Source organism: Melanerpes formicivorus, unplaced genomic scaffold (genome assembly GCF_026170545.1).
Source record: "Melanerpes formicivorus ecotype bairdi unplaced genomic scaffold, bMelFor1.0.p_v2 SCAF_74, whole genome shotgun sequence".
Lineage (NCBI taxonomy): Eukaryota > Metazoa > Chordata > Aves > Piciformes > Picidae > Melanerpes > Melanerpes formicivorus.
Window position 1 is genome coordinate 2,054,165 of NW_027142426.1, and position 20,455 is coordinate 2,074,619.

The 20,455-nt window shown below is 51.6% G+C and overlaps 2 protein-coding genes across 4 annotated transcripts in view; both read left to right on the forward strand.

The window, feature by feature from the left end:
• NCKIPSD (NCK interacting protein with SH3 domain) overlaps nucleotides 1-12,495 on the forward strand; it is a 56,517-nt gene extending 44,022 nt beyond the window's left edge. For all 3 annotated transcript variants that reach the window (XM_068163756.1, XM_068163757.1, XM_068163758.1), the window contains exons 9-13: nucleotides 4,349-4,429; nucleotides 5,669-5,797; nucleotides 8,509-8,601; nucleotides 10,110-10,282; nucleotides 10,812-12,495. In XM_068163756.1, the coding sequence (XP_068019857.1) occupies nucleotides 4,349-4,429; nucleotides 5,669-5,797; nucleotides 8,509-8,601; nucleotides 10,110-10,282; nucleotides 10,812-11,015 (680 nt within the window). In that variant the 3' untranslated portion in view covers nucleotides 11,016-12,495. The remainder of the gene's footprint in view (nucleotides 1-4,348; nucleotides 4,430-5,668; nucleotides 5,798-8,508; nucleotides 8,602-10,109; nucleotides 10,283-10,811) is intronic.
• A 4,282-nt stretch (nucleotides 12,496-16,777) lies between these two features.
• The window catches only part of CELSR3 (cadherin EGF LAG seven-pass G-type receptor 3), a 32,668-nt gene continuing 28,990 nt past the window's right edge, over nucleotides 16,778-20,455 (forward strand). Inside the window, exon 1 of the mRNA XM_068163755.1 lies at nucleotides 16,778-19,892. Within this exon, the coding sequence (XP_068019856.1) occupies nucleotides 16,778-19,892 (3,115 nt within the window). The remainder of the gene's footprint in view (nucleotides 19,893-20,455) is intronic.

Here is a 20,455-nt window from a genome sequence, read left to right on the forward strand (position 1 = left end):
ACATTAAGGATCTGTAGCACTTCTTGCAGATGTCTTGAAGCACATTTTGAGCTGTTCCAGTTTTGTTTCATGATGCTGATGAGGGACACCTGCAGATCTCAAGGAAGATCTCTGCAGCTTCCTGTAGGCGGTTTTTCTCAGCTGTCTACGTGAGGTCTTTGTGGTGTTTTCTGATGGTGAATGAGATGTGTGCCGATCAAAGGAGAGGATTTCCTTTCTACCAGTGTACCAGGGAGATGGTAGTGCTGTTAAAGTTGCAGTCCTGCTCCTCTGCAGGTTAGTGCCACAACCTTATTCCCCCTAGCAATTTGCTTCCCGTACCCAGGATTTGCCTTCATGTTCTTTCTACTTCACGCTCCTGCTGCCTTTTGCTTTGCTCTCTGTTTTGAAGTCAGGCAGTAGGCCACCAGTGCTGGCAGTGTCATAAACTACTCTTTTCCTTAAAGGAACATTGAAAACCCATCATTTGTGCTACTCATGACCTACAATTGAAGTAGCTGTTGAGTGACCATGTGGATCAGATCAGAAGAGCCACAGAGTACAGAGCCTTGCTACCCCAATTGCAGTCTGCAGCCTCTTGGTTTGCTGCGGAGGCTGTCATGGAGCTGTGAAGTATAATTTGTTGATGGTGGTGTAGGGATTGACAAGTGTGTGCAGAACAGGAGCCATTATATCCAATTCATGAGAGCCAAGTGAATGTTCAAGATGGCCACTTTGGATATGCATAATAAATATCTGTGTCTGCAGCGTCCCTCCACAAATGTGGTGGCCAGAACTAATGGGGCTAGTCTGGTGTCCAGAAAGTGCCATGAGAGAGAAAAATCAAGCAGGAGGCTTTGTGCTTATCTTTGTGCCTGTCTTTGCTTAGAGGCTTTGAAGTTCAGACACTTTGAAGGTGGGGAGTGCTTGAATAAAATCAGTCATGTTTCAGGGCAGGGCAAAGCACCAATGCTGTGATACAGGACTGAGGTCATTGTGCCTGTGTGCCTCTTCCATTGCCAATAGATTGCTTTTGGTTACTGGAGCCTCCCAAATCCATGTCCTGATCCTGTGCTACCTTCCTTGTGCTAAGCTCATGGCAAACACATCATCCAGTCCTCTTGACCTTCACAGCAGGGCTGCAGAGAAGTAACCATCCTTGACCTAAAAGTGTCCTTCAGAAGTGTTTCAGGGCATTAGTAGTTCCCTCCTGTCTTTCTCCTGTTTACTGCTCCATGTCCTGCCAGCAAATGGCAAGCAGTGCCTTGTGTGAAAACGTGACCTTGAATCCTAGAATGGCTTGAGCTTATTTTGGTACCAAAACCTTGAGAATAGCAGCTGATCTGTGACATACTGTGGAATAGCTAATCCCTTCTGTGGATGGCAGGGACCAAAGCAATTGGTGCCAACACTAAGCAACTGGGGAGTGTTGGAACTGGCTGCGGTAGCTCTGTGGGATCCCTCCTGGCTTGTTACTGATGAGCAGCAGAGGCAGAAGCTCTGTGCATGGATGCTGGGTGCCTTTGATGAGAAAGCACTTTACCCTGGAGCTGATGCAGGCATGTTGGCTGCTGGCCAGTTCTTCTGCCAGATGTTTGAGTCTTACTGCTTCTGGACAGCCACTTTCCTCTGCTATGGATAGCCAGCACATCTATCAGTGTTAGAAGAGCTTATAGTAAGCCAGAGTGAGGCAGAATTAGCCAGAACAATTCCAAAGAAAACAAACAGGGATAATCCAGTCTGTAATCATGACTTTCTCCCTTGTTGCAGCTCAGTGTATATGCAAGTCAGCTCTTGGGCTCTTTTCATTTCAGTTATAGACAGTTGTCTGCTTCCAGTGCCTAGGTTTTGCACTGCTGTGTTTAGAAGTTGGGAGCAAGGTCTTTGAAAGCTTCTGAGAAATATCTTCCATGCATAATGGCAGCTTTCTTAGCAGTATCTCAGCAGTCTTTGGTAATGCAGGTTGGTGAGCTCAGCCATATCACTCCTGCCTTTCATGGCTACATGAGTGATGCTTATGAGTCTGTCATTAGTAGAGTCTCTCCGCTTTGGGAGAGTTGTATCAATGCTGCTTACTTCCTTGCAGCCACTGGTGCTGCTGTGCAATGAAATAAAAAATGTGCTTTGTCTGGCAATTACTCTGTTCTTTAGCATGGTATGTCTTGGATGAGTCTTGCTGCAGCTGGGACATTCCAAGAACTTGTGCTGAGTGAGGGCACTTGAGTAAATCTGGATTTGCCCCAGCTTCTGCCTGGTTTCAGTCTCCTTTGATTCAGCATCCTTAGGCAAACACAAGATTAGCCACCTAGCAGTGAAGTCTGCTGTCAGCTTGGATGGATGGCCATCAGTTAATGGCAGATGGGACAAGGATGTGTAAAACTATCCTCCCTCTTCCCATCTCTAATTTCTTCATCCACATCAGCTATGGCCACACGTTTATTACTGGTTCCTGGCTCTCACATCATTATTTCATTGTTCCTGAGGTGATGAGAAAATATTTTTGTTCATTTGATCCTTACTAGGAACATGGGAACAGCAGGCCCCTGCGTCTGCCTACTGCACTATCCTGCCTCTGACACACAACTCCTGAAGCTGCAGAGGAAAGAATGAAGAAATCATGTGGTGAACAGTTTGGTTTTCTGCCACAGTGAGCTTTGGTATCACTGACACCTTAGAGCTGAGAGCTTCTTATATAAGTATGAAATCTATTTAAATCATTGAATATCCTCCCTCTCTGTTTACCAAGAGTAAACAGCAGCTTCCAGCTTTCCTTTGCTGCCATATGGTCTAGAGTGCTCTCTTACAAACTCTTAATCTTGTTAATGCTGTAGTATCTCTGGTTAAGCCCCAAATGATCTATTTTTTTACTCAGAGTATTTGCTATTTGAAAACCCATGCACCTTGTGGAGCTTTGACAGTGTCTGCATGTTCTTCATCTGTAGAGGCTTTGCTCACAGAGCTGACTTTCCAGGATCCTGAGGTTGGAATGGTTTGCTAGGGTGTTTTTGTTCTCTCCTGTGCTAACAGTAAATTTGAGAGCTGCCAAGAGTTGCAAGTCCTTTGGCCAAGTCCAGGGGTATGGAGTGACAGCAAAGGCATTAGTCTGTGCTCTCAAAACACAACTGCAGGCTGCTGGTGCTTAGAGATTTAAATGTCTTAAAGGGTTTGGAGGGGATAGCAGAACCAGCACATACTGTGAAACAGTTCTGTGAGAGAAGCATTGAAGGGGACTTTCTTCTTTCCTAATGAAAAGTAGTTTTGGGTCATTTTGTTGTGTTTTATAGATGCAATGTGTAACAAGTGCACCAGGTGCTTTCTGGCAGATGTAGCTGAACTTTATTGAGCCAGTATGTGTGGTAACCTACTTCATAGAAATAATCATAGAATCAATAAGGTTGGAAAAGACCTCAAAGATCATCAAGTCCAGCCTGTCACCCAAGACCTCATGACTACTAAACCATGGCACCAAGTGCCACGTCCAATCCCCTCTTGAACACCTCCAGGGACAGTGATTCCACCACCTCCCTGGGCAGCCCATTCCAATGGCTAACAACTCTCTCTGTGAAGAACTTTCTCCTCAATGTTCCTTTTCCTGTCATCTTCAGACTTGTTGAACTGGACAGAGGCTGTTTGATGATGACACAGATCCTATTCCATGATTGTGTTCTTTTATTCAGCAAATGTTTTGAGGTGTATCCATTAATTGAAATTCAGGAAAGGCACTGGCTGTGGTTCTGTGAAGCATAGCTACTGCCAGTGAAAAATCACATTGGACTGGCAGGTTGTGGGATGTACTAATGCTGGCGACACGTGTGGCCTGGGAGGTGGGCAGATGCACAGCCCCAGTCGTGAGCAGTGAGCTGGTCTCCCCAGAGACCTCTTATACCTCCAGGCAGAGCTGAAGTAGCAAAAGTGGAGCAGTGGAGGGATGGTAACAAGCAGTATAGCTGTCTGGGGGTGGTGTTGGTTGGAACAGGCAGTATTTCAAGGTGGCCAGATGGATGCTTTTTCTGGGTTCAGTAATTACATAACTATGGGATGTGTCCTGGGACTGTGCAGGGGAGGTGTTTAATTATTCAGATCAAGTTTTCCCAGATCATCTCCAGTAGAGGAGATAAAAATCAAGAGTTCTTCTTGTGAGTATTTTAAAATTGCTGTGGTAAGGTATGTCACAGAAGGCATGGGAGGTGCTTAAACAGGGGGAACAACACCCTTATAGCTCAGTAAACTGTTCCCTTGTAAACAGGGAACAAGGAGCGCTCCTAATCGGTGCTAAATGTCTTTATTAAAGGTGTTACTTCCTAGCTGCCGCTAGGGAACGCTGTTCCACATCCTCAGAAGAGCTAATGGCAGGACCTTTATCTTGCAGATCATCAAAAGATGTGCTACTCTGCACTGGTGCTGGCAATGATGTTCTCCATGGGGGAGCCCCTGCCATACCATCACTATGGTAAGAGCAGCTTATGCACACAGCTTGGTAGAACAGCAGAGCTGATGGTGGGACCTCTGGGGTGTGTTAGCAGACCCAAGGAAGGGACCTTTCCTGGTGGTCAAGGTGGGGAGAGAGAGAGGAAAGTCCAGGTAAGCAGGGCAAGAGTAAGGTCTGCTCTTCATCAGTAGTCTGGCTGCCGAAACACCAGGATGCAATGCCAGATTGCCGGAGAGCAGCACAAATCTGGGTTAGAGCAGTGGAGGACTGATGTCATGCTGCACAAGAGGTGAGTTTGTCCATCACTCTGACTAAGCAACGTTTTGTTTCATGTCTGCCCTGCATGGAAACATGCATCTCTTACTTGCCTCAGAGATGTTATATCTGCTAATGAGGCTGAGAGCCCAGATCACTCCATGAACAGCCACTAAAGCTGTCAAATGCACGATGTGGCCACTTGCTGGTCTTTGTTCTAACAGGACAGTGCAGCCCTGTGCATTTTAAGCCTTTAGGGAAAGCAGAGATGATTAAGGGTGTTGCAGTCAATTGGGAAGTGCAAACATTGTGCCAGATCTGCCTGTTTTATCTTCTGTCCTTTCCTTCCAACCTTCAGCCACAAAGCTTCTCCCTCAGGTCATGTTGTGTTCCCTGTATTTGGAAAACTCTGGGCTCATTTTTCACTTGAAATGCAGTAGGAATTTTTGTAAGCTTCTCCTCAGCAGTTTCACCTTACCACCCCAGTAAACACAAATAAGATTTAAGCTGGTGCAGCAGAGACTGTGGAATACGTTTCCACACCTCCTGCTTTTCTCTCCTCATGTCACCCTGGCAATTATTTCCTGCAGGTGGACTTATTTGCATAGCTCTTCTGCTTTCCTAATGGCTAAATTGAAAAATGTGTTGTTTCTAATGACTGGGTGATGGCTCTGTTTTTTTTTCAATAGATGGATTAAACCAGTGGTCAAGAATACAAATCCCTTCCTACCTGAAGCCTTCATTGGCAGCGGTAATGCTGCATCAACAGCTAGAGCAGGATTTGGTGGATAGCACTGCATGGTGGATAGTTCTGTGAGCCACTTCTCTCTTGCACAAAGACACTTCAGTGGTCTCTCTAATCCACTTGCAGGGTTGTTCGTTCCCTGGAGACTGACACTGGCACTTCACTAATAGGCATAAAAGCACAGAAAAGTGGCTTTCATGGTCCCTTGTTACATGGTTTATTTTCACTGTGCTGTAAATGCCCTCTTTCTCCTCATGCAGAACATCTCAACTCTCAGTTTGTGCAGTTCCTGCTGGATGTGATTGAGGATGGGCTGCCCTCAGACACCACCGACCAGCTGCCTGACTTATTTGTCAATGTCCTTCTGGCTTTCAATCTCCACATTCCAGGTCAGTTGGGTGCTGCTCTGCTCTACCTTGGCAAGAATTCAGTGGTCTTGAGCAAGAGTGTGAAGAATGGAGAGAGAGAGAAATAGAATCTTACTGGGTCTTCATGGGACTGTGATAACCTCTCTGGCTCCCCTCATCTCTTGCACTGTTTAAATATGTGGCATAACCCTGAAACATAACACGGTCTGAGAGGCCATGTCCAACCAGCTGACCCTCTGGGGCATAGCTGCCCAGGGGATTTCTCTCTGTGTTGCCACGCTGCCTGTTGCTGGGTTACACTTGGATATGATAGAATCATTTTATTGGAAAAGACCTTTAGGATCATTGAGTCCAACCATTATCTAACTCTACCAAGTCTGGTAAGGACCATGTCCCTTAGCACCTCATCTCTGCATCTTTTAAATGCCCCCAGAGATGGGGATTCAACCTTCTCCCTGAGGAGCCCATTCCAGTGTTTGATAACCCTGTCAGTGGAGAGGTTTCTTATAATACCCAATCTGATCCTCCCCTGGTGTAAGAAGTTCAGGCCATTTCCTCTGGTCCTGTCTCATAGCACCAGGGAGAGGAGACCAACAACCCACCCACCTCCCTACAACCTCCTTTCATGGTAGTTATAGAGAGCAGTAAGATCTCCCCTTAACCTCCTTTCCTCTAGCCTAAATAATCCCAGCTGCCTCAGCTCATAAGGTTTGTCCTCTAAACCCTTCACCAGCTTTGTTGCACTTCTCTAGACCTGCTTTAGCACCCCAATGTCTTTCTTGTAATGAGGGCCCTAAAATGGCAGGGTACTCGAGGTACAGCCTCACCAGTACAGGGGGACAATTGCTTTACTGGTCCTGATAGTCACATTCTTCATGATAGAGGCCAGGATGATGTTGGCCTTCTTGGTTGCCTGTCAGTCAACACCCCCAGGTCCTTCTCTACTGGGCAGCTTTCCAGCCACTCTTCCCCATGTGTTGCATGAGGTGGTTGTGACTGAAGTGCAGGACCTGGCACTTGGCCTTGTTGAATGTCACACATTGCTCTAGCCTGTCCAGGTCTCTCTGTAGAGCATCCCTACCCTAAGGCAGATCAACACTCCTTCCCACCTTAGTGTCGTCTGCACATTGTGCTCTCAGTCCTCTTGTGCAGATCATGAGTGGAATTAACTCACAGGCACATCTGATTGGGCAGAGAAAATGCTTCAGCAGGCAGTTCTCAATACCAGTCTAGAAAGAAAGTCCTCTGCCTTCTGTAGGCCTTGACAAACCTTATGTTTAGCCGTCTGCTGCTCTTGAAGCTCAGGCAGTGCCAGTGTGTTGGCATCAGGCTTTTCAGCGTTGGCTTGAGCTGCACTCTCTCCTGATTGCCCTCAGTTACTGCTCAGCTTCCTAAGAACAGACAACATGTATGGTCCCTCCAGAAGGGCGTTTGCCCTCTTGATGCCTGTGAGTTCTGAAGTGTTGACAGATTGGAGAGCAGCTCCAGGTCCTGCTAAGAAAGGCCACTCCGTAACTCAGAATCTCCTGTTGTTCCAACTGTCTTTAATTACTTCCTCTGGTTCTGTTTCATGGCTTTATCTTTGGCTTTGTGGAGAGAGGGGAGGATAAAGCAGCAAGGATGTGTCCAGTAATTTACCTGTTATTTGGAGTTGCACTTCATTAAAACTGATATGAAAGTTTCTAATTTCATGTGAAAGCTGATTGCACAGAGACTGATTAAGTGTATCTCTGCTGCTTTCATTCATTACCCCTCTCACACTTGCCCATATACTTCCTGGCTGCAGTAATGAGGCAATAATGTATGACAAGCAGTGTACTTCTGGGGGATTACTGCCCGCCTGGGGTCTAGCCCAGAGCAAGGGACTTGTTCTCTGATGCTAAGAACATGTTAAATGATGTTCAGATTGCTTATTAGTGGGTTGAATTTTTTATTCCTCTGCGAGATTCATCTATCATATGATTCAGTGGTGTAGCATTAGTTCAAAAACTCTCCTGAAAGCCGCTTATATTGGCATCCTTCGCTGTAAAGGATGCTGAAGCACTTTGCAGCCTGTGGAATATTGCAGGGTTGCCAATGCTGTGCCACAGAAACAGCCATCCTGTGCTGTTTGGATGCTTCTAAGTGTGAACACAGGCATCCATAAGGTCTGTTAGGATGAACTTATTTTAGTTAGAACAAATCACCCTCCAAGCAGGCTAGGGGATGTTTTCTAGAAGTCTTCAGCCACTATACTTGCACAGCCTGGTGCTTAGTGCTGGGGGGAAGAACTTTTCCTTTCTGGCATGCTCCAGGGACCTGGTTGTCCCTTCTTATTAGAGTGTGCAAAGCAATAAATTCCAGTGAGTCACCACTGATATGAAGCAAGAAGATACCAGACAGTGAAGCCCCTGGCTTCAGAGGGTTGTGAGCAGACATACTGTTCAACAAGACAAAGCCTTTGCAAGGTATTTAACAGCACTTGGCCGGCAGGACTGGAGCCCATATGTGAATCAGATGCACACAGAAAGCACAAAGTCCCAAGTGCTTCATGCATTGTTTCAGATTGATTTCACCTTCTCTCTCCCTGCCCACCCACTCTGTGGGGCTGAAACTTTTCATAGCCCTGACAGACTATGGTTCCCCAAAGCTTCCCAGAGCACTGATGTGAAATAGGAGCCCTCCACTATTGACTTTTTATTGCTGTGGCCTTCAGGAAACAAAGGGATGTGCTGAACAGGTCTCTTCCTTAGTTCCAGAACACAGTGTGATCATGACCACAATAAGCAAGCACTCAAACGTCAAGACTTTCACAGAGAAGCTGCTGCTGCTGCTGAACAGGGGAGGTGAGTGTTGGCGGCGCTGCTACATGCCCGGCAGGGGGTGCAGCTAATGGTGACTTGGGGAGATGAGTCCAGAGCTTGTTAAGGGGTGAGGTGCATTGGGGATATAGGTAGCTGAGGAGCTGTCAGCTCAGGCAGAATTTGCTGTTTCCTGGTGAGTTTGTGAGGGTGACAGGCTGTGTTGCTGAGGACAGAGCTGCACAAAGGATAAAGTGATGCTGATGGCACCTACGAAGAGAAGAGAGGCCTCTAGGCAGTCATTTCCTCATACTCTAGGTCGGTTCAGCCTTGTATCGCAGCACAGACAGCTGCAATGTAGGCAAGCTCTTATCTGGGCTACTCTTACCCTTGGACAGACAAGACTCAGCAGCACTGGCACACAAACCTCAGCCTGTGCTGGCAATCAGCTGCCTCAGGGGACAGATCCACATGGAGGTCTTACCTTCCAAAATACTATTTAGAGTGGATCTTCCCCCTTCAGAATCACCAGCAGAGTGTTAGTTTTGTATCTGCTCCAGGCATAGAGTGAAATCCACTGTACATGTAGAGCTTTTGGAAAGCATATTGCTGGGAAGCTGGAGATCTCTGCAGGAAGAGCAGTGCCAGGTATTTCTGTCTGTGCCACATGCCACTATTGTGCTTTCTAATACTGTCTGGAACACAGGGGCTTTGCTGTCTGAGTTTCATTTTGTTGACTTGCTGGTAAATAACTCATCCTGTGATGCTTGCAGCTGATCTTACTCTGGCTTGAGTTCTCCTTGGGGTTGCAAATCACTGTCTCCGCACTGTATCAGCTTGAGGGCAGCCAAGCCTCTCCGTGCGCTTCTGTCTGGCCTCCTCCCAAAGCCTTTGTTTAGTCCTTTCCCTGCCAGATTCCCTGCAGGAATCACCTTATTGCAAGGGTCTGGAAGAAGAAAAAGGAGGCCACAACCTAAATGAAGATGCTTTCCTTTTGCCTGTCTTCCTGACAACTGCTGGGGGCCTCTGCAGTGTCCCAGAGCCCCCCTCTAGGGTTCTGCAGGGATGTGTTTTGGAAGACAATAGGATATGGTTGCTCATTTAAACTTGGAAGTGTTTATTTGCTACTGGGACATTTCTAGCCTGATCTCTGTGGTGAAAGCTCATTTCTGGTACAGGATCTGATGGGGGCTTTTGGAGGGACCATTGGACCAGGCTGTAAAATGGGGAGAAATTCGATGGTTGAGGAAAAAGGGGAGGCACTGCTAATGAGCTCTCACCTGGGATCATTGGTGAAACATAAACAATAATTAATGTTACTGCTAATGTGTTTGGTCTCAGCTTGGTACCCTGCGGAGTTGCCATCCTGATTACACTGCTTTGTGCAAGACACTAAGGTCTGCTGGCACAAGAGCTGGCCCAAAGTCAGGGAGTGGCTGACCAAGGCCTCCTCTCCAAAGCCTGTAGGGTCTAACAAAGGGATGTGCAGTAAAGATGGAGGAAGGGAGCAGTGGGGGACATGTGGCTTAGCATAGTTTCTTTATCTCCCCCAGATGATCCAGTTTGTATATTCAAGCATCAGCCTCAGCCACAACACTCAGTGCTGAAGTTTCTGCAGGACATCTTTGCCAGCAAGGATACAGCCAGCATCTTCTACCACACAGACATGATGGTCCTGATAGACATCCTGGTGCGGCAGATAGCTGATCTCTCCCCAGGAGACAAGGTGCTCATAGTAACCTACAGGAATTGGGGAAGGGAGCACAGTCCTAAAGAAGTTGGATGGTGCAGGCCAGAATGGACTCCTGGGGTGGGCATGGTATTTCTGGGTGCTTAAATGAACCCTGGGAGCTGAGGAAGAAGAAAGGATTTATCCTTCCTGGCACACAGCAGTAGCAAGGCGTGTTTGAAGACTTCTGGTGGTCCGCACCTTTCCATCCAGGGACCCTTGGGAATAGAGACCCTCTGTGAGACATAGAAGTAGGAGGGATCTCTGTGTTTTGGTATGGCAAGAGACAGGGTTATGCATGTTTGAGAGCTAGTGAAGAGCAGCACTGTTTTGCTGTGGGAAAAGCAGAGTTTCCTGTAGCTGCTAATGAGCCTTAAGGACAAGCAGGTGCCTCTGGAGTTGCTCTGGCTGCTGCAGCAGCGGCAGCTGTTCCCGCACTCGTGCTGTAATGGAGGCTGGCATGATTGTTTATCTCACTTTAAACCTTCGTTGTGCTCTGTGTTTTGTCTCCCCTCCCACTTGGCAGCTGAGGATGGAGTATCTGTCTCTGATGCACGCCATCATCCGCTCCACACCCTATCTGCAGCACCAGCACCGCCTCTCTGACCTGCAGGGCATCTTGCAGCGCATCCTGGGGGAGGAGGAGGAGGACCAGCAGTGCCAGATGGACAAACTGATCATCTTGGAGATTTATAAGGAGTTCCCAGAAATCTCTCCCAGTACAAGCTAACCACCTCTCAGCTTGGACTGGAGTTTGAACCACTTGGATTGATGGCGTCTCTTGTTGACACTTCCTCCCCATTCCCTTCCAGTACAGCTCATACCTTATATCCCTCCATGCGAGGCCTAAGGCTGGGACAGCATTCACCAGCCCTTTAGGAAGGCCAGCAGCAGAAGGGGCGTGGGGTGCCCCCGGGGCCTGGTGCTCAGGGGAAGTCGGAGCTGGGTGGGCGCTGGCGCTGCAGTTTGCCTGCAAGGCTCGGGCTGGAGGTGTTTAGGCAGCTGGTGTTCGTGGGAAGGGCAGAGAGCTTGCAAGGGACTTCGCAGGCAGGGTGGGGGGGTGCTGAGCTGCGTTGGTGTCCCAAGGTCCTGAAGAGAAAGGCCTTTGCCTTAGAGTATCACTTCTTTTCCATGTGCATCTCTCTCCCTGCAGTGACCAAGTGGAGTCTGCTGGTGCTTGGAAGAAGCTTTTGTAACACCTGTTTTGTTTTCTGCTGCTAGTGCCAATGTGCTGCAGCCCTGCTGAGGGGAGGTAGCTTGCTCGCTGTCCAGCGCCTTGTCTAGTGAGCCTTTCGCTCTCTCCTGGCCCTCTGCTTTGCCTCTGGGTAGCAGCCCATCAAGGGTCATAGAGGTCTTATGCCAGCAGCTGCTTTTTTCAATCTGCTTTCTATAGTGGTGTTTAAATCTGAAATTCTTGCACACTGTGGCAGCCTAGAAGCAACGACCATGTGGGTGATGCTGCCCTTAGGAAGCTTTTGGCCCAGACACAGCAGAAAGATGTGTCCTGCCAGGTGAAAGCTGCCACTTGCCACCTCTCACAGCTCTGCCCCGGGGCCCCAAGCAGAGGGGCTGTGTGTGGGCAGGCTTGCTCTGTTTGTGAAGCGTGTGGATTTCTTGCCTTGAGCTTCATAGTAGCTCTGCCTCGCTGCTCTCCCTCTCCACGTGGCAGCGCTCAGAGGCAGCGTGAGCCTGGTGTCCAGTAGCTGTTTGTGACTATGCACGAGTGTGGGGAGCCCTTATTTATATTTCCTCTAGGTTTCTAGAAACAGGATTAACCTCCTTCCCTGTAACAGTCACACTAACGTGGGTCTCTTAGATATCCGTGTGCAGTCTGGTCACTCCCTGTCCCCAGCTCTTCCTTTGCAGTATTCTGTGTAGGAGCTATTGGAAAGTGGAACTGGAAATACTGAGCACTGTATTTTATTTTTTCTCTTTTTTTTTTAAGCTTGAGATAATGCCAGGAGCTCTGTTCTGCAGGCCTGGACTCTGGGCACTGAGGCGGTGGTGCTTGGGAATGGAGCAGGTTAACCTGCCAGCCAAGGCAGGGGTATGGTCCTCCTGAAGTCAGCCTGGGAATGGCCAAGCTTAATAACCACCCTCGTAGAAAAACCTATTTTTCCCCTGTAAAAATGTATGAATGTCAAAAGGGATCCTGTATTTTCTTAAACACTAAGTGTAACATGCAGAAGAATAAAATGTCTTAAACTGGACTTCTGTGAATGTGGCCCTGCCTGTCCTGTTGGGGGAGGACTGCAGCAGTGGGGGCAGCTTGGGTGCCTGCTGCCTGCTAAGGCAAAGCTCTGGGTGCTGATCTTACGATAGAAGCAATGCAGTACTTTTCACACACTCAGCTTCTTGCATTGTGTTTTCCTACCATGTTTTTGGCAGACAAGGAGTGGTGAAGGGCAGCAGCCATCGCTAGGGGCACACCCATCACCCCTGTGAGCCTGCTCAGCATCACTGCTCTGGATTAAGGGTCTGGCAGAGCTGGACTCTGCAGTTCACTTCCTGCAAGGCACATGCAGCCTCAGCTGGCTCCCAGCAGAGCTGCCAAGGCAGCAAGCCTGTGAGGGAAGGTTTTAACAGTCTGTGCTGAGAGCTAACGAATCCTGCTTTGGCTGCAGATGTCTGCTCTCAGACCTCAGCCCCACACATCCTGCTTTGGGTGGGGGTGGTGGGAGGGCAGTGGCTGCTTGTTAATGCAGTGAATAGGCAACAGGGAAACTGGTCTCTGCTCTTGGCTGTGTGCTGGAGAGCCAGCAGCCACTGGGCTGCAGCCCTGGCCATGAGTAGGGGTGTGAATTCCAGATGCGGGCTCTGTCCCTGCACCCTAAACATGGGGGCTGCATCAAACAGCTGCCTGCAGAAATGGGGCCTGCCTGCCATGAGAAGCTAGCAGAGCCCAGGCTGGGCTGAGCCTGTACTGGCACAGCGAGCAGCCCTCTTCAGCAACCCTGAGCCATTGCCACCATTGGAGGCTGCTCAAACCATGTACCAGCTCCACAGTGAGCGTCACCCCTTCTGCATCATCACTGTGCTGTCACTGTAGCCAGGGCTGCAAGGGCTGGTGGCAGCCTGACATGGGAGGTCCTGGGGAAGAGCTGCACTTTCTGCCCAGGAAAGGCCTTTACACATAGCAGGAAATCAAAGCACAGTCTGTAAAGTCATTATCCCCAGCCTGCTCTGGGTGCTGCTCGGCACATGTTGACAGGCGCAGCTCAGGCACGTTCTCATTAGCCCTAACAGGCTGCTGTGAGGGCAGCATCCCCTCCTATCAGGGTGTGTGAGGGGTGCTGGGGGGCTAGCACAGGAGCAGCGATGTGCTGCCTGTGACCTGTGCCTCTGCTTTATTGTCTGGAATGATTCAATTACAACTGTTCTGTGGCAGTAATACCCTGACGATTTTCTTCTCCTCCTCCCCTGAGCTGTCAGCTGGGTAATTAGAACAAATAAACTTGAAAGCCTTCATAATTTTTTAAAGTATCACCTCTCTTCTGATTGGCCTTCTTGGTGGCAAATCCCCAGTTTGAGGAGGTGCCAGGTATAATCCAGCCAGCGATGGGGGCTCGTGTGAAGCCAGCACGTTCCCGTTGCGTGGCCACTGTGCTGCCCTTTGTTGGATGAGTGAAGGATGCAAATCACCACGTGGGCATGGTGGGCATGGCCACAGCCCTGTGAGCACTGGTGCTGGACCAGACAAGCTGGAAGAATTTGTAGTACTGTGGTACTTTGTCCAGCTCTGGGGCCCTCAACACAAGATGGACATGAACCTTATGGATCAGGTCTAGAGAGGAGTGCCACAAAAATTATGAGAGGGCTGGAAACCCTCTCCTACAGAGACAGGCTGAGAGAGTTGGGGTTGTTCAGCCTGGAGAAGAGAAGGCTCCAGGGAGACCTTATAGTGGCCTTCCAGTACCTGAAGGGGGCCTACAAGCAAGCTGGGGAGGGACTGTTTACAAAGGCATGAAGAACTAGGACAAGAGGCAATGGTTTTAAACCAGAGAATGATAGATTTAGATAAGACATTAGGAGGAAGAACTTTACTATGAGGGTGGTGGACCACTCAGACAGGCTGCCCAGGGAGGTGGTGGAAGCTCCATCTCCGGAGACATTCAAAGTCAGGCTTGATGGGGCTCTGAGCAACCTGATCTAGTTGTGGATATCCCTGCTCATGGCAGAGGGGTTGGACTAGATGACCTCTAGAGGTCCCTTCCAGCCTAGTGCATTCTATGATTCTATGATCTTTTGGGAGCTACATAGGGGCTGCACAGGGCGGTCTGGTGGTGCCCAGCCTGAATACTGTGTTGGCACAGGAGTTCCCCTGCTCCCCAGCCTACCCACTCTGAACCACTGCCCATCCAGCACAGTGGCACAGGTGCTGTTGCAGCCCCCTTGGAGCCAGGTGTATCCTCTGCACTCCCTGCCTTCCCTTACCTCAGCCTAAATCTCCCCTTCTCCCAGTTTCCTCTGTTTTTCTCCCCAACACAACTCTTCCTTCCCTATTATGCACCCCAGCCACTGTGCCTCAGGCTCTCCTCTTCAACAAGATGCAGCCAAGGATGTTTCCCTTGCTGTGGCGCACTAAACGCTAATGAGGACATAAAGCCCTGTTATGCCTAAGCCTATTACAGGCTTCAATGGATTAGGCTGCAATATTAGTTGATTGAGATCAAACTAACAGCTAAGTTGCAAGGATGATGCGCTAATGAACCTTCCTAATACAGCAGTCACAAACTAAATTTTCCTTGGAAAAGTGGGGGGGGTGTGTGTGGTTTTTTCCATGGATGCTGGAAGAAAGCCCCAAAAGTTCCTCCCCAGTGTAGATGCCTCAGTTTGATGGTGGGGGTAGCTGAGGTCTGCGTCAGAGCACAGGAGCAGACCAGCTAAATCTCTGCCACACAGTTGAGTGCCCATGGGTGGCTGTGATGCTGCTGCAGGTACCTGGGCATCACCCGAGAAAGCTACTTCCCTGTGGCACAGGGTAAGGGGAAGCCCCTTCTCAAACATGCAGTAAAAAAAAACATCCCTGGGGAAGCAACCGTGCTCCATGGATGCCAGCAGGGGCACAAATACTGTGTTTGCCTCCTGGTGCACTGGCAGTGCCACAACAGCAGTGTCAGTGGCTGCAACCAGAGGTGTGCACTGCGGGTTAGTGTCCATGGGGCCTGGGACCCCTGCCTGCCAAACTCTGCTTCTAGCTGGGAGGCTCTGAGATGCCCTCCCCTAGGATGCATGGGCAAGTGTCCCTGTGGCACTAGGCAAGATGGATGAAAAGCTGGCCATGAGCCAGCGATGAACATTTGCAGGCCAGCCACATCCTGGGTTGCATTGAAAGCATCATGGCCAGCAGGTCAAGGGACCTGCCCTTTGCCCTGGTGAGAGCCAGATTGCAGTGCTGTGTCCAGTTCTGGAGTCCTCTGCATGGGAAAGACATGGGCCTGTTGGAGTGGGTCCGGAGGATGCCACTAAAAGTAATCTAGGGGCTGAAACACCTCTCCCATGAGGAAAGGCTGAGAGCTGGGGTTGTTCAGTCTGGAGAAGAAAAGGCTCTGGGGGACACTTAAAGGGGGCTTACAGGAAAGATGGAGACAGTCTTTTTAGCAGGGCCTGTTGTGACAGAACAAGGGGTGATGGTTTTAAATCGTCTGGTTTGACAATGAGGGAGGTACAGCAGAGGATCAGGTTGCCCAGAGATGTGGTCGATACCTCATCCCTGAAAACATTCAAGGTCGGCTTTACAGGACTCATAACTTGAGCTAGATGTCCTAGCTCACTGTAGGGTGGTTTGGCCAAACCAAGTCATTCAACGCTTGGGGGCTGGCTGGGATGCAACCCCTCACCGCATCGCAGCAGCCAGACCCCGCCTGTGCCCCGATGTGCCGAGGGGAGCCCGGGCTCTACAACTGGCAGCCATGACTGGAGCTGGCACCGCTGGGCTCTGCGCGCCTGAAGGGCAACCAAGGATGGAGGCAGGTTGTGCCGGCAGGCAGCTCGCCCGCTGCCCCCGCGACGTAAGCGGACACGTCTTGCCTGGCAGCGCCCGTGCTTCCCACGAAGGCTGCCGAAACTCCCGAGAGGGCTAGCAGGTCTCCCTGGGGGCGGACACGCCTCGCCCCGGCGCAGGTGTGCTAACAGTGAGACCAGGGGACACGACCCTCCCCGTGACATGTCCCTGCACGGTGCCCGTTACACCCCTCTCTGGAGCCTCGGCAGGCGGCACCGCGAACGCTGCGCTACAGCTGAGCAGCGACACGACCGGCATCTACCTGCCCTCCACCAAGATGGCGGCGGCGGGGCGGGTGGGGGCGCGGGGCGGGGTGGGGCGGGGCGTCGGGAGCCATGTTGGGGCTGCGGGAGGAGCCGCCGCCGCTGCCAGCCCCGGTAGTAGCAGCGGCGCAGCGGGGCGGGGGGTGGCCATCGGCGCCGCTAGGCGGGGGCGGTGCCGAGCCCAGCCGCCGTGCGCCCGGGCCGGGCGGCGGCCGCCGAGGCACCATGGCGGCGGAGGAGCCGGTGGCTGCCCCGAGCCGCGGCTGCCACCGCCGCCGCCACCAGCACCGGAGGCCGCCTCCGCTGGTGCTGCCGTTGCTGCTGCTCCCTTTGTTACCCCCCGGGCTGGGGGCTGCCGCGTCGCCGCCGCTGGGCTGGGGACCGCCGGTCCGCGGAGGCTGCCCCGCCGCCGTGCCGTGCTGGCCGGCGGCGGTGCCTCCGGGGCTATCCGCGGTGCCGCGCCGGCGATTCCCGTCGCGCTGCCCGCCCCGCGCCGCCCCGCTGCGCCCGCTCCCCTTCCCGTCTCCATCCCCGGGGCGGCGGGGCCGGCGCGCAGCCCCCAACCGCCACCCGCTGTTTCCCCAATACAACTACCAGGCGGAGGTGGCGGAGAACCAGCCGGCAGGGACGGCGGTGGTGACCGTGGCAGCGCAGGACCCCGATGGGGGCGAGGCGGGGCGGCTGGTGTACTCCATGGACGCCCTGATGAACAGCCGCTCGCTGGAGCTCTTCAGCATCGACCCTCGGGCTGGTCTTATCACCACCACGCAGGCCCTCGACCGCGAGAGCATGGACCTCCACTACTTCCGTGTGACGGCCGTGGACCACGGCACACCCCGGCTCTCCGCCACCACCATGGTGGCCATCGCTGTGGCTGACCGCAATGACCACGATCCAGTCTTTGAGCAGAGCGAGTACCGGGAGACCATCCGGGAGAACGTGGAGGAGGGATACCCCATTCTGCAGCTGCGGGCCACCGATGTTGACTCTCCACCCAACGCCAACATCCGCTACCGCTTCGTTAATGAGCGGGCTGCCCACGCTGTCTTTGAGATCGATCCTCGCTCTGGCCTCATCACCACTAGTGGGCCAGTGGACAGGGAAAAGATGGAGAGGTACTCCTTGGTGGTGGAGGCCAATGACCAAGGAAGGGAGCCAGGGCCTCGCTCCGCCACAGTCAGGGTCTACATCACAGTCCTTGATGAGAATGACAACACCCCTCAGTTCAGCGAGAAGCGCTACATTGTCCAGGTGAGAGAGGACATACGACCCCACACTGAGATCCTGCGTGTCACTGCCACAGACCTGGACAAGGACAACAATGCGTTGGTGCACTACAACATCATCAGCGGCAACAGCCGTGGTCAATTCTCCATTGACAGTGTCACTGGAGAGATACAGGTGGTAGCCCCGCTGGATTTTGAAGTGGAGCGGGAGTATGCTCTGAGGATCCGGGCTCAGGACGCAGGGCGTCCTCCCCTCTCTAACAACACTGGCATGGCCAGCATCCAGGTAGTGGACATCAACGACCATGCCCCCATTTTTGTCAGCACCCCTTTCCAAATCTCTGTCCTGGAGAACGCTCCCCTCGGCCACTCCGTCATCCACATCCAGGCTGTGGATGCAGACTATGGCGAGAACTCGCGCCTGGAATACAAACTGACAGGGGTCTCAGCTGACACACCCTTTGTGGTGAATAGTGCCACAGGGTGGATCACAGTCAGTGGACCCTTGGACCGGGAGTCAGTTGAGCACTATTTTTTCGGGGTAGAGGCTCGAGACCATGGCTCCCCGTCTTTATCTGCCTCGGCCAGCGTTACCATTACTGTCATGGATGTCAATGACAACCGCCCCGAGTTCACCCAGAAGGAGTATTTCATCCGCCTGAACGAGGATGCGGCCGTGGGCACCAGCGTCCTCAGCGTCACAGCGATTGACCGAGATGTGAACAGTGCCATCACCTACCAGATCACAGGAGGCAACACGCGCAACCGCTTCTCCATCAGCACGCAGGGTGGGATGGGGCTCATCACTCTGTCTCTGCCGCTGGACTACAAGCAGGAGAGGCGCTACGTGCTCACTGTGACAGCCTCCGACCGCACCCTGCGTGACAACTGCCACGTTCACATCAACATCACTGATGCCAACACACACCGGCCTGTCTTCCAGAGTGCCCACTACTCTGTGAGTATCAATGAGGACCGACCTGTGGGCAGCACTGTGGTAGTGATCAGTGCCACGGATGATGATGTAGGGGAAAATGCCCGCATCACATACTACCTAGAAGACAACGTCCCTCAATTTCGCATTGATCCGGATTCTGGAGCCATCACTCTTCAGGCAGAACTAGATTATGAGGACCAGGTCACATACACATTGGCAATCACTGCAAAGGACAATGGGATCCCTCAGAAAGCGGACACCACCTATGTTGAAATCATGGTGAATGATGTTAATGATAATGCCCCTCAGTTTGTCAACCCTCATTACCAGGGCATCATCTCTGAGGATGCACCTCCCTTCACCAGCGTGCTCCAGATCTCTGCCACCGACCGGGATGCCCACACCAACGGGCGAGTGCAGTACACCTTCCAGAATGGGGAGGATGGGGATGGAGACTTCACCATAGAGCCCACCTCTGGAATCATTCGCACTGTCCGCAGGTTGGACCGCGAGAACGTTCCCGTCTATGAGCTGACTGCCTATGCTGTGGACAGGGGCATCCCTCCACAGAGAACTCCTGTCCATATCCAGGTTACCATTCAGGATGTGAATGACAACGCCCCTGTCTTTCCCGCTGAAGAGTTTGAGGTGTTGGTAAAGGAGAACAGCATTGTAGGCTCTGTTGTGGCCCAAATCACAGCCATTGACCCGGATGAAGGACCAAATGCCCAGATCATGTACCAAATTGTGGAAGGCAACATCCCTGAGATATTCCAGATGGACATCTTTTCTGGGGAGCTCACGGCCTTGATAGACCTGGATTATGAGACAAAACCTGAGTATGTGATTGTAGTGCAGGCCACCTCTGCTCCTCTGGTCAGCAGAGCCACTGTCCATATCAAGCTCATTGACCAGAATGACAACAGCCCTGTTCTCAAGAACTTCCAGATCCTGTTCAATAACTACGTGTCCAATAAGTCTAACACCTTCCCTTCAGGGGTCATAGGGAGGATCCCAGCTTATGACCCAGATGTGTCTGACCGGCTTTTCTACACCTTTGAGCGGGGAAATGAACTGCACTTGTTGATTGTAAATCAGTCAAGCGGGGAGCTGAGGCTGAGCCGTAAGCTGGACAACAACCGTCCACTCGTGGCCTCCATGCTGGTGACTGTCACAGGTAGGGTGTGAAAATCATTAAATCTTTAGTGCAGTACCTTTGGGGAGCTCTGCACAGTCCCCCTTAGGGAGCCCACTCTACATCAGGTGGGCAGGTTGGGGACTGGCAACAACGTTTGTGTTGAAAGTTTCTTCCGTTCAGGGAAGGGTTTGGGAAGGGTGGCTGTGGAGGGCATGCTGCTGGGAATGCACTGTAAGGGGGCTGAGGCTGGAGGTGGGTTGCAAGAACAAAGCATCGTTACTCAGCTGTGAGGATCGCTTGTAGCTGCTAGTGAGACACCTTTGGAGGGGATGACACCAGTGAGGCTGTGATGTGCACCATAAGGTGCTGGCCAGGCAAGCAGCTGTTTCCTGGGTTGGCTAAGCTGCTGGCCCAGGGGGTGGCACACCACTTCACTCCCAAGACTGGGTGACTCTTCTCCCTGCTGGGACCGAGTGCTTCCTGGCTGTGCTCAGGAGGGAGCAATTGAACTCGATGTGGAGAGAGCCCTCTTAGATACCCATCTGCTGGTATCAGTGCTGCAGATTCAATCCGGATTCTGGCTGTGGCATCTGCTGACACCT